The following is a 13081-nucleotide window of genomic DNA, read 5'->3' as shown; positions in this document are numbered from 1 at the left end:
GCGAAAAACAAAAATTCTGCACACAAAATCGAGAACAGAGTAAGGGAACAAGTGATTGATGTCAGCCTTCCTCTGCCATTCCTACAAAATGACAAAAACAGCTCTTTATCTGAGAAGAGAGAACATATTCAAAATGAGAGGCTCTGCTTTTCTGGAAGAAACTTAAATTGCTGCCCTAGAACAGGCAACTGCTACCCCACATCTGACAGCCTCGCACCACCTGCACCGATGTAACACTCATTTCAGGTGACAGCACGGACACCAAATTCTGAAGCTGAACCATCAGCAAACACATCGGTGACACTAAGACTGTTAAGCTGAGTGCCAGAGATTAACAAAGACAAGAATGTGTCCTTCACCTCTAAGCGCCGTCCAAAGTAACGTCACGATGTACTTCTCTTTTATCTAATACAAGTGTCACTGAAGCACACTTACCTTTTTATCAAGAAATGTGGACTGCAATGGTGTTGAGTATATTTAACTTGGCTTACATTTTATGATATTTACATAGACTGTTATAAACAAAATACAGTCTGTATATGCCTCTCCACCAACATTTTTATAATTAAAGCTTGTCAACTAAATTTTAAAGACATTTTTGGGGGCAGGAAGAGTTTCTTATCTTAAACAAAAACAAAAACAGTATCTCAAAGGCTTCTGTAGCAATAAGTACTTGCCAATCTTAGAATTATTATTTGATAATAGATATGCATTCCCCCAAATCTGACGTAATTTACGATCAACACTAATTTTTGTAATGATCACCCTTTCCTATACCCCCTCCGCCTCCCCCTGCCATATGAACACATACAGAGAATGATATATACCATTTTCAGGGGAAAGTTTGTCATAAGCATCTTCATAAATATAATTCCTTCTTATTGTGACATTAATTCCATCCAGAAATGGACCATCTCCTTGAACTTCTTGCTTATCTGCATAAATCAATCTCTGAAAGATCTAACAGAGGAGAAATTATAAGCTTACTTGAAAACAACATTTTGTTACAAACACAAGCAGCCAGAAGAAGAAACTGTTAAATAAACCTTAACTCTTTTAATAAATTTTGAGGCATAAATTCTGAGGCAAGTTTTAAAGGCCAAGATACCAAATATTGATGTTATGCCTTATCAATAAAGGTGCAGTACTTATGTAATATTGCTCCTTTTCCCCACTTCACAACAAACTTTTAAAATCTCATGCTGTGGCACATTTTCGGTACTTCCTTCTGGAGACTTCTATAAAACTCCAGGTGGAGCAGGAAGAAGAGCAGCTGAGAGAAGCAGTGCATCGATGCTGGTATCAGTAGGGCGAGCCCCCGGGTGAGAAAAACCCAGTAGCTGGTTTTACGCTAGAAGTCCAGCAGAGGGCGGTCAGGAGCCATGTGACGCCATGTGTGTACGAGTGTGCGAGTGTGTGTGAGGTTTCCTTTTTTACTTTTTACCGGTATAGTTGATTTACAATGTTGTGTTAATGTACGTGTTTTAATGAAGAAATGTCAATAGTGTCAAATGTTCTGTGAGAAGAGTGGGCAGGCCTAAAAACACCCTCTTGAAGCTGTTTTGTAAGTAGTGAAGTGTGGCAGTTTTCAGAAATTCGCTAAGTAAGTTGGTGAATACAAACAAAACATCTTTCAAGAGGTATTTGGTTGGGTTATGCTTTCATAAACCATGGTCAACTATTACAATCTAGTAAGAAAATACATTATTCAATCACAGGCACCAGCCGGCTTTAGAAAATCTCCCACTGGTGTTACTTTTTCACACTGAACTGGCTGAGTCGATCTGCAAAGAACCAACCGGAAGCATACCTTTACCCGCTCCTCAAACGGAACCACAAAGGGCAGCTGGGTCAGGATGGCGAGCTGCCTCTCCTCAGACACGGACAGCGGCGGAGACTCCAGACCTACTGCAACCAGAGAATGCCCTGTGAGCCCGCCTGTCCCCTCCAGACTCGGGGCTGCGCTCTGCTAGGCCGCACTCACAGACACCCTGGCACAGGGGGCGCTACTGGGGTTGCCAGGGGGGGGGGCGGTGGGGGCTGGCTACCCAGGCACGAGGCGCTTTCCGGCGATGACACTCCTGACCCGGATGACTAAAGTCAGAGACCACAGGCCAGGAGCCCGGAGGGCGCACGCGGCAGCACACAGCCCATGCTCGGCCAGCTCGGGGCACGGGGGTGCGCGGGCGCAGGGCACTCACCGTCCAGCGTGGACCGCAGGGGCCCAATCCTCCCCATCCGCCGGAACCGCCACGCGTTCCTGGACGCCGGGACGTAGAGCTGGGTGACCTGCGGGGCGACAGCCTGCTCAGCGCGCGGTCCTGGCTTCAGACCCGCCCGCTCCCTCCCAGGAGACCTTCTCACACTCTCCCCGATGCGGGCCACGCTTTCACACTGTCACACTGCAGTTATTTTTCCTAAACACACTCCAGGGAAATCGCTACTTGCTCTAGTCAACAACATGTAATATCTGGACATAGTAAGTCACCACAAAATGACTGCTTTACAAAGAAACCAGATCACCTTAAAATCTAGCAATTTATTACCATTACCAAATATTCACGTTCTCATGACTAAAACAAGTTGTGTGAATGAGTAGCCAAATAAGGCTGTTAAGTACTGACCCACTGTCTCTCAGGTCCCCTCATCCGACCCGTCAGAAAGGCCCACGACCCCAAGGCCCTCACCACTACAGGACCGGCCGCAGCTCTTCAGCCTGGGCGCCAGCCACAAGCTTAATGCAAAGATGCAGCGTGTGTGCGGACAGAGCCATGCTCCTGAGACGCTCCTGATGTGTCTCTTCTCTAACACTTCTGTAGTCGTGCTTCTTACATACCCAGTCACTCTCTGCCCCCAGCCCCGAGATTCTGAGATGAATCCAGTCATGTGTTTAAAAACACCCTGAGTCCTTTGGTAATGTTATTTCCATTATTTCAGAACAGGTTACACTACTGAATTTACTTTACATCTAGATCTTAGTAATATTCACATTTGTCTCTGTCCCTTTAGAAAGTCACAAATAACTTCCATCTCTTTTAAGTATTAATACCAAAAATATATTGATACAATAAAAGCAAAAGTTTTTCAACTTCCCCCAAAAAACCATTACACGTCAATACACTTTGTGGTTTAAAGCAAATTAGGATTAACAACAAATGCAGGATGCATGTGTCAGCCAGTAATATTGTTATGTGTTCTGTGATCTAAGAGTCAGCAACAAAAGTTTACTCCTAATTGTTAATTACATGATAAATAACCTTAAAAGATTTATTCTTCTCAGAAAAGATACAAACTGAAAAAATAAGTTTAATGAAAAATATGTAAAAGATCTTCCAGGAATACCTTATCTGCTTTAATATCCTCCTGCTCTGACAGCCAGTGATTGGGGGGGCAGAAGTTCCTCCGCGTGTCCCTGGACTTCAGCATCTTCACCAGGTTGGTGATGACCTGAGAGGGGAGCAGGACCAGGTGAGGCAGGCAGCCCGGGGACGCCCGCACAGCTTGGAGGCAGAAGCACGCATGGCTGCCCTCAGCGCCCGGGACGGGGGTCCTCCCTGAGGGGCTGCTCCCAACAGCAAACCCGCTCACGGAGGAGGGTCTCGCTCTGTGACCACAGGAGGAAGCTTCTGTACAAAGACAGAAAATGACGCAAACGTGCAAGGGCTGACTTTTAAAAGCTACGAGGGAGGCGGCAATTTTTCAAACACAACGTGGCAATGTATAAGCTCACCTGAGCGGCTTTCCTGAGGTTAAAGCACGCTAACTCTCCTGAAAAGCGCTCTACCTGAGGTGCGGGGGAGGGGGGCAGCATCCTACACGCGCCTTCTGCACCTTCCAGAGGTGCTTCCAGTGTCCCTGGACGGAAGCCTCTGCTGTTCGTCTGCACCCCCCGAATCCTACACAAGCCCAGCCGACCCTCCTCCAGAAAGCCTTCCCGCACGCTCTGGTTGCCCAATGCCACGCCACGCGCTATCCCAGCCCAGACCACACTGCTGCCCCCTCAGGGGACATCAGCCCCTCCATAAACAGAGCCCTGCCGTGAGCCCCCCGACACGGAATACGACCGCCTGCCTAGAAGCGCAGTCGGCACCCCCGACTGACAGTGCTAAACCCTGTGATGTGCGATTAAAGACCCTAACAGTACTGTCGGGCTTCAGAAGACACCAAGTTACACACGGAACAGAAATGCGTGTGTAGTAAACAAAGATAAACCAACATAAAACAGGGAGACCAAAGGGTCTTCACAAGACCAAGGCCTTTGTAAGCAGGAGAGGATCCTGCAAGCACTCTGTACTTAGTGACTCTGACCGTGTTTTCTGATAGTCAGCCAAGCTTCTGTACACACTGCTTCCAATTCAGTAAAATACAATTTGAACTAAGCATTAGGAAATGTCATTCTGTGTCCAACCAAAGTGGGAGAGAAGGGGTCCCTGGTTGCTATCTCAGGCCTCCCCGACACAGACTCCAGCTGGATCATATAACCAGGAAAGAGAAAAAGTAACACCTGAGGAGCTCGGCCACCTGGTCAAAACGACACCAGTAAAAACCACTCAAGATCTAGAACACAGCTTTCACACTGGTGGGCATATGCTGCCAACTCTGCTGTGACGTCCACTGCACGGCATCTTAAAGCCTACTGTGATGCTACGGCATGTCCTTTTTGAATCAGCAAGAAACCAGCACAGGTAAGCAGTGAGAGCGTGTGACCTTCCACCCTCAGCGGCGGCGCCTGCTCGGGGGTTAGGCCACACACAGGCGGTGCTTGATGACGACTGAGCAAGCGCAGTGGAAGTGGCCTGCGAGTCCAGTTCCACCTGGCTAACTGCTGGTCACAGCAGGGCGTGGCCGATGACCTATCACACGGACTCCCGGGTGTCTCCCAGTTTTGCTCCCCAGGAGGAAGGATACCTCGGTGAGCTACATTCTGCGTGCTCTCTTGGCTCGGGACAAACTCGGCGGGGTTCACACGGAGCGCAGCAGCAGGCACTCGTCCAACAGTGGGGACAGAAGCAGGATCCCTGGGCACGATGAACAGCATCTCTCCTTTCATACACCCACACTGGTACTCTAAGTGAATTCAGGTGTAACAGCTACTGTGCTGAAATTTATCCACCACCCACAACTGCTGACAAAAGCCGCGCCTTCTGACAGTTAATGTGTTTATTTAAAGGCACCCGTTCGCCTGTGGCCCTCACCATCGCCCCCACACCCCCTCCGAGTCCTGACACTTCCGCACAGCACAGCTGAGGAGATGGCGCTCTGCAGAGCAGTCATCTGCTCACGTCCACAGCTGCCTGACCCCAGGAGACACGCTGTCCTCCACCTCCTGGCGTTCAACACCGGCCAACCTCTCCTGCCGAGGACGTTCTGTTCCAGAGGTGGCAAACATGATCCAACTCTTCAGAAGTAATTAATGCCATAATTTACTTTAAATTACTGTGAAACCGAACATACACTTTCAATATAGGCATTCCCTTCCATACTCTGATATTCTACAGATGAAAAAGAAGTAACATAAAATGTCCTATCCTGGTATCACTGTATCCTCTTTCAAAAATAAAGGAAAGAAGGCTTGCCTGGACGCTCAGTGGTCAAGAATCCAATGGCCAGTGCAGGAGACCCGGGTTTGATCCCTCATACAGGAAGAACCCACATGCTACGGAGCAGCTAACTCTGGGAGCCACAGCCCCGGAGCCCGCATGCCCGAGAACCCGCGCTGCACAGGAGAAGCCGCCGCCACCAGAAGCGTGTCATGGCCACTGGAGAGCAGCCCCTGCTCCCAAGGCCCTGCAGCAATGAAGACTAGCACAGCCCGAAGGAAATACATACATAAAACCTTATAAAAACAAAAGGAAAGAGAAAGATGGGTGTGGGGGAGGGGAGGAAGGAGGCAAGGACAAGGCACAGGGTGAGCCGGGCCTGAGCGCCAGCAAGGAAGGGCTGGCAGCAGAAGCCACTGCGGAAAAGCGCCTCTGAAAGCGGACAGGAAACCAGACTTGAAGACGCAGGGAGAGCACGGCTCAGCCAGTGAAGCTGACTCGCAGACAAGCAGCAAACAGAACTCTTAGTGTGACTATCTTCAAATATTGCTTTATTCAAAGCGTATCTCAAATACAGGGTTTTAAAAAGTATAAATGTGCCCCAAATATCACACAAGATATACTTGTATCTAAAATGCACTTGCTGTGTATCTGAAATCCAAATTTAACTGGGTGACACATATTCTTATATGTTATATTTGGCAATATGAGCCATGACGAATTTCCAAAATATTTTAGAAATGTCATATCTCCTAAGAACATTTTTGTCCTTTATTTAAACTATTTTTTCTAACTTGTAGAGAAAAATACAAATTTTAAGAAACCATGAAAATTTAACTGGATCTAGAGGATCATTACCAAAATCAGATTCATTATAGTCTTCACAGACGAAAATAGAGACACTCTATACAGTCAGCAAAAACAAGACCTGGAGCTGGCTCTGGCTCAGATCATCAGCTCCTTATGGCAAAATTCAGACTTAAACTGAAAAAGTAGGGAAAACCACTAGATCATTCTGGTATGACCTAAATTCAATCCCCTATGATTATACAGAGGAGGTGACGAAGAGATTCAAGGTACTAGATCTGGTGGACAGAGTGCCTGAAGAACTATGAACGGAGGTTTGTACCACTGTACAGGAAGCAGTGACCAAAACCACCCCCAAGAAAAACAAACACAAGAAGGCAAACTGGTTGTCTGAGGAGGCCTTACAAAAACAGCTGAGAAAAGAGCAGTGAAAGGCAAAGGAGAAAGAGAAAGAAAAACCCATATGAATGCAGAGTTCCAAACAGCAAGGAGAGTTAAGAAAGCCGTCTTAAGTTAACAATGCAAAGAAATAGAGAAAAACAATAGAATGGTAAAGACTAGAGATCTCTTCAAGAAAATCAGAGATACCAAGGGAACATTTCATGCAAAGATGGGTACAATAAAGGACAGAAACAGTATGGACCTAACAGAAGCAGAAGATATTAAGAAGAAGTGGTAGGAATACACAGAAGAACTATACAAAAAAAGATCTTATTGACCTGGTAACCACGATGGTATGATCACTTACCTAGAGCCACACATCCTGGAGTGTGAAGTCAAGAGGGCCTTAGGAGCATCACTATGAACAAAGCTAGTGGAGGTGATGGAACTCAAGCTGAGCTATTTCAAATCCTAAAAGATGATGCTCTGAAAGTGCTGCACTCAATATGCCAGCAAATTTGGAAAACACTGCAGTGGCCACAGGACAGGAAAAGGTCAGTTTTCATTCCAATCCCAAAGAAAGGCAATGCCAAAGAATGCTCAAACTACCGCACAATTGCACTCATCTCACATGAGAACAAAGTGTTAGTCACTCAGTACTGTCTGACTCTTTGTGACCCCATGGACTGTAGCCTGCTAGGCTCTTCTGTCCATGGAACTCCCCAGGCAAGAATACTGGAGTGGGTTACCATTCCCTTCTCCAGGAGATCCTTCCAACCCAGGGACTGAATTCAGGTCTCCTGCATTGCAGGCAGATTCTTTACTGCTGAGCCACCAAGGAAACCCATATGCTAGCAAAGTAATGCTCAAAATCCTTCAAACTAGGCCTCAACAGTACATGAACCGAGAGCTTCCAGATGTACAAGCTGGATTTTAAAAAGGCAGAGGAACTAGAGATCAAATTGCCAACATCCGTTGGATCAGAGAAAGAGAATCCAGAAAAACATCTATGTCTGCTTCACTGAGTACGCTAAAGCCTCTGACTGTGTGGATCACAACTGTAGAATATTCTTAAGAGACGAGGATACCAGACCACCTGACCTGCCTTGTAAGAAACCTGTATGCAGCTCAAGAAGCAACGCTTAGAACTGAACATGGAACAATGGACTTGTTCAAAATTGGGAAAGGAGTACATTAAGGCTGTATATTGTTACCCTGCTTATTTAACTTATATGCAGAGCACATCATGTGAAATGCCGGGCTGGATGAAGCACAAGCTGGAATCAAGACTGCTGGGAAAAATAACAACTACAATAGGCAGATGATACCACTCTAATGACAAAAAGTGAAGAGGAACTAAAGAGCCCCTTGATGATGGAGAAAGGAGAGAGGAAAAGCTGGCTTAAAACTCAACATTCAAAAACAAAGATCATGGCATCTGGTCCCATCACTTCATGGCAAATAGATGGGGGATAAAGTGGAAACAGTGGTACATTTTATTTTCCTGGGCTCCAAAACCACTGTGGATGGTGACTGCAGCCATGAAATTAAAAGATGCTTGCTCCTTGGAAGAAAAACTATGACAAACCTAGACAGCATATTAAAAAGCAGAGACATTACTTTGCCAACAAAGCCATGCAGTCAAAGCTATGGTTTTTCTAGTAGTCATGCATGGATGTGAGAGCTGGACCATAAAGAAGGCTGAGGGCTGAAGAACTAATGCTTCTGAACTGTGGTGTTGGAGAAGACTCTTGAGAGTCCCTTGGACTGCAAGGAGACCCAACCAGTACACCCTAAAAGAAACCAACCCTGAATATTCATTGGAAGGACTGATGCTAAAGCTGAAGCTCCAATACTTTGGCCACCTGATGCGAACAGCCAACTCACCGGAAAAGACCCTGCCTGATGCTGGTAAAGATTGAGGGCAAGAGAAGGGGGCAACAGAGGATGAGACGGTTGGATGGCATCACCGACTCAATGGACATGAGTTCGAGCAGGCTCTGGGAGACGGTGATGGACAGGGAAGCCTGCCGTGATGCAGTCCATGGGTCACAAAGAGTCAGACAAAACTCAAATTCTGTGATTTCAAAACACCTTTAAACACATTCCCTTTCTGTACATTCATTTTTAGTACCACCAGCTGCTAGAAATATTTAGTGCTGAAAAACCAAAGCTCACAGAAGTAACCATTAAAAAACCACATGAAGTGACGCGAGATGTCAAAGGCAATGAAAACTGGAGTAACAAGTTTAAACTGGATCAACAGACACCCAGTGTTGAGATCAAAAAGACAGTTTTCCTCTCAGTAAATTTTATCAAATTTCCCGGCGCAGATATGCCTGCTACAGAAGACAGTACGGACACAGAAAGACTGGCAGGTTTAGACGTGAACAGGCCTCCAGTCACGGGGTGCAAGTCCGCACACTGAGACAGGAGCCACCACGCCTGCCCCGCGGGACTGACTGCGCCCGGGCCTGCAGCCTCCGCTGACAAGCACCCGCAAAGGGCACCAGCAGCAGCAGCGCTAACTCCAGGCAGCAGCTGTCAACCGGCCCTGAGGAGACCCTGAGACAGTGAGACCCGAGAACCAGTGAGTAAGAAACATGAACAGAGGCAGCCAACAAGTGAACACCAGGGTGACTGAGATGCGCCAGCGCAACACACAGCTTTAGGAGACTGTCACAGTATAAATGCGCCCTTTCACATTTATGCATGCGTTTCACTCGGCTCCCGTATCACGCTCTTCCATGCTGGAGCTAAACCTTAGATAAATACTTGAGAACTAACAAGATTGTTTAAGCAAATATTCAGAAATGCACTAAACTGTTACGTCTGACTGATTATATGCCACTACAGTGAAAAACAAAGGAATTCCCTGGTGGTCTGGTGGCCAGGACTCCGGGCTGTCACTGCTGAGGGCCCTGGGGTCACTCTCTTGTTAGGGAGCTGGGGTCCAGGCAGCCACACAGCTGGAAACCAAGCAGTGACACCCACGAGCAGGTGTCCCTTAAACCCAATGTTCAAAGACCAAGCAGACAACTGGTTAGAAACACACAGATGTCTCATGAAAGTCACACCTGACAACTGTCCCAGCTCAAGGTTTTAAATTAACATGCACTGTTTCACAAGATTACTGTATGTTTTAAAGTCCACTGGCTATCAAGATGGCAAGAAAATCTTGACCTTAGGGAAATAGTCTTAAGCAATACACATTTTACATCATAAAATAAATTTACACACATAAATAATATATCTGATGAGGACTTAAAGCTATGAACACTCAACTATGACATTTCTAAGAGGAGATCACTGATATTTAGCTTTATTAGTGCAACCAAAGAAAAGCATATATACTCCACAATTGGAAAGGCGCCTGTAATAATCTTCTGATCTTAAATGCAGTGGGCAAAATCAAACATCTTAGGTAATTACCTTAAAACTTTAAAACAAAGCATAGGACAAGGCACATGATTTACGGGTATCTAACTGGGTAAATGTGTGATGTGATCAATATATAATAAAGAGTTTTTTAGATTTTGATTTCCTAGTGAAGAATATGTAAAAACAAAATACAAGAAAAACCAGTGAAGTACCAGCTCTAAGATTATTCTCTTACAGAAGGCCAGAATGGTTTTCCCCATGTGACCGTCAGCTCAGAATGACTTCAGCGGTTGTGTGTCTATCCTGCGTGCTCTCAGCTCTCCTGCCGAGTCTCTTTCCTTATGTAGTGATGCTCGAAGAACAGGGACTGCCCGATTTCATTTATGGCTCCCCAGCACAGCGCAGAGCCAGGGTTCTGGGGATAAACACTGTGTGTGTTTAAAATAATTGACAGTAATGACACCCCAGCCCATAAAAGTCATTAAGTATCTGATACGGATTCCTGTTGTCGATGGCTAACCTAGTCTTATAGAGCCTTTAGTTATTAGTATTCTCCAGCATGTTTAAAACACTACAAAATTACTTCTTAAGGTATCCACTTTATTGAGTAGGCAAAACCAAAGCCAAAAAAAACTTTCAAAGACAAAGACATGGCAGGCAGCTCGGCCACTTTAGAGGAAGCCTGGATCTGCCTCACTGGTCACACTGACAGTCAATGATAGCACGGTTCAATCACAGCTAGGGCACTGCTGTGGTTTTCTGTTTTCACTTTTTAAACAGTCTTTTTGACACTGAAAAATCCAAATCAACCACCAGGTAGGAGAAAGCCCCTCCTCTCCGAGTCCCTCTGCGCACAGATGAGCGCAGTAAGCAGGCAGGTTCCCGCACAACTTCCCCCCTCGGGGTAACTCCAGGGCAGCCTGGCAGCTGCTCACAAAAGCACATCAAACAGGAGTTCCTGTCTCCTGCCAGGGCTAACGCAGTCACAGCTGTAAATTACATGCGGAGAGAAGCTGATAAATTTGATAAACGTACAAACTGTTTTAGCAGTGTCAGTGTGGGGCTCAGAACGGACCTCGGTTCCTACAGTGACAAAGAAGGATGCCTCCATCCACTCAGAGGTCTGCTCCGTGACCAGCCCCAGAGCCCCTCTAGGAGACCAGTCTGGGAGGACCATCGGGAGCTAAAAATGAAAATGGCTGGCGGCTGCAGGAGCCAGGTCTCCTCACGCGCAGCTCTGTCAAAATCAGCAGAATGCAGGCAGTTACTGCAAAACGCTACTGCTTTCTTTGGTGGATTCGATTCCTTGAATTCTTCACCTCAAATGTGACACTGAAACATACAGAAATGCTAAACTTTCGTCGTCACACTTCCCAGGGGCGGTGGAGAGGAGCAGCACAGTCCACACGCTGGCTACGCCACCCCGGGCTGAGTGTCCCCATCTGTAAAACGAGGGCGCCTGCCGCACCCTCCTCACAGAACTACCGCTCGCGTGGACTGGTCCCTGTGAAGTCCTCAGAACACCATCTGAGACAGCAACCACTGAGAGTTAAATTCTACTTCATATTAAAGACAATTTTTTCTGAAAAGAAAATAACTAATATCAGCTGACTCTGTTCAGAGACCGTGCCTTGATTTTTTTCTTTTTTTTTTTTGGTGGGGGGTGGGCTTAGCTCAACAGCAGGCAGAACGATAACAACAAAATCTTTACAAAGAGGAGGAATCTTATTCAAAAACTTGTCTTCAAACAAGTCTGCTCTAAATTCAGATCTTCATAACTCAATTTGAAACCTAAAGACAATCCTGTTTCAGAAAAGGTGAATGCTCACGCTAATTTTTAAAACAAACAAAACCCCTGCAATCCTTAATAAACTAGTAGTGAATCATTTTGAGGCCTAAATACAAATTCACTACAGAATTTTCACTTAATGCTTATGCAAAATAAAGCAGGACTGGGGAAAAACATCTTAATACAGCATGATTAAATTCAGAAGGTTCTGGGTGCTAAAGATAAGGCCCGGTATTTGAAAATTACAAGACTGTGAACAGGTGCTATAAAATAATGAAAGTATCTGATACTGTACACGAAACCTGATAACATGCATAGTGGAAAGTTTTACTAACAAACATCCCAGAGTTTAATTAGATTGTTAAAAGAAAAACATATGCTACCATTAACAGCCACGTCCAGGAAAAGCTTACACAAGAATTACAAGTTTAAATGGGTGACATAGCTTATTTTAACTTAGAAAAGATGCAAAAGTGTTAGTCTTTAAGCAAGGACATATTAAGGGCTCAACATGTGACCTTAAGAGTTTACTTAGGAATACAGAGACAGGTAATTAAAATAAATTGTGCAAATATATATTACATCAATCCGCACATATTATAAATTCAATGATGCATTAGTACTGTATTCAGTGCAATCAAAACATTATCAGTTACTCTCACTGCTACTAATGCTGGTGCTCAGAAGTGAAATGTGTTGTAAAACCAGGCAGAACGGGCCGCACAGAGCCCATCGTGGGCTCGCAGGATGAATAAGCAGCCCTTAATTAGCCCATCAGGTTAAGTGCAAGCATTAATGGGCCTTTCCTAAAGTCTAGCTTGACATCTTTCTCCAAACATGGCCAAGAAGAAAGTTCCATTAGCAATATTAATACAAGCTTAGTTGATCATTTTCATTCAATTAACTTCTTTCAATTAAATAGATAGCTTGACAAAGCAGTGATAAAAGACCCAAAGGGACAGCTGACGACTCCAGCTGAGCACAGTGTGCAGAGGTCGCCGGCGCTAAGCGGGCTGTAAATCTAGCGCTCAATTTGGGAAATGCATTTCTTCTGCTCTTGCTCCTTTAATGAGCGATTTTAGCTGACGGGTGTGTTTGCTGCAGAAATTTCACGGGAAGTCAAGCACCCTTTTCTTTTCTTTTTTCCACCCCAGTAGTTGTATTCTCTCAGTGGTGGTGGTTT

At 45.6% G+C, this 13081-nt stretch overlaps 1 protein-coding gene across 2 annotated transcripts in view; it reads right to left on the bottom strand.

Annotated features, from left to right (window-relative positions):
* UBE3C (ubiquitin protein ligase E3C) overlaps positions 1-13081 on the bottom strand; it is a 115481-nt gene that overhangs the window by 43462 nt on the left and 58938 nt on the right. The window contains exons 14-17 of one of the 2 annotated variants that reach the window (XM_005205800.3): positions 3343-3447; positions 2202-2289; positions 1811-1905; positions 828-960 (exon numbers count right to left, since the gene is read on the bottom strand). In XM_005205800.3, the coding sequence (XP_005205857.2) occupies positions 828-960; positions 1811-1905; positions 2202-2289; positions 3343-3447 (421 nt within the window). Of the gene's footprint in view, positions 1-827; positions 961-1810; positions 1909-2201; positions 2290-3342; positions 3448-13081 lie in introns of both variants that reach the window. The other variant, NM_001192188.3, reaches the window with a different exon arrangement.

Source organism: Bos taurus, chromosome 4 (assembly GCF_002263795.3).
Source record: "Bos taurus isolate L1 Dominette 01449 registration number 42190680 breed Hereford chromosome 4, ARS-UCD2.0, whole genome shotgun sequence".
Lineage (NCBI taxonomy): Eukaryota > Metazoa > Chordata > Mammalia > Artiodactyla > Bovidae > Bos > Bos taurus.
Note: the sequence above shows the minus strand (reverse complement) of the source record. Positions and strands in the feature narration are given on the sequence as shown.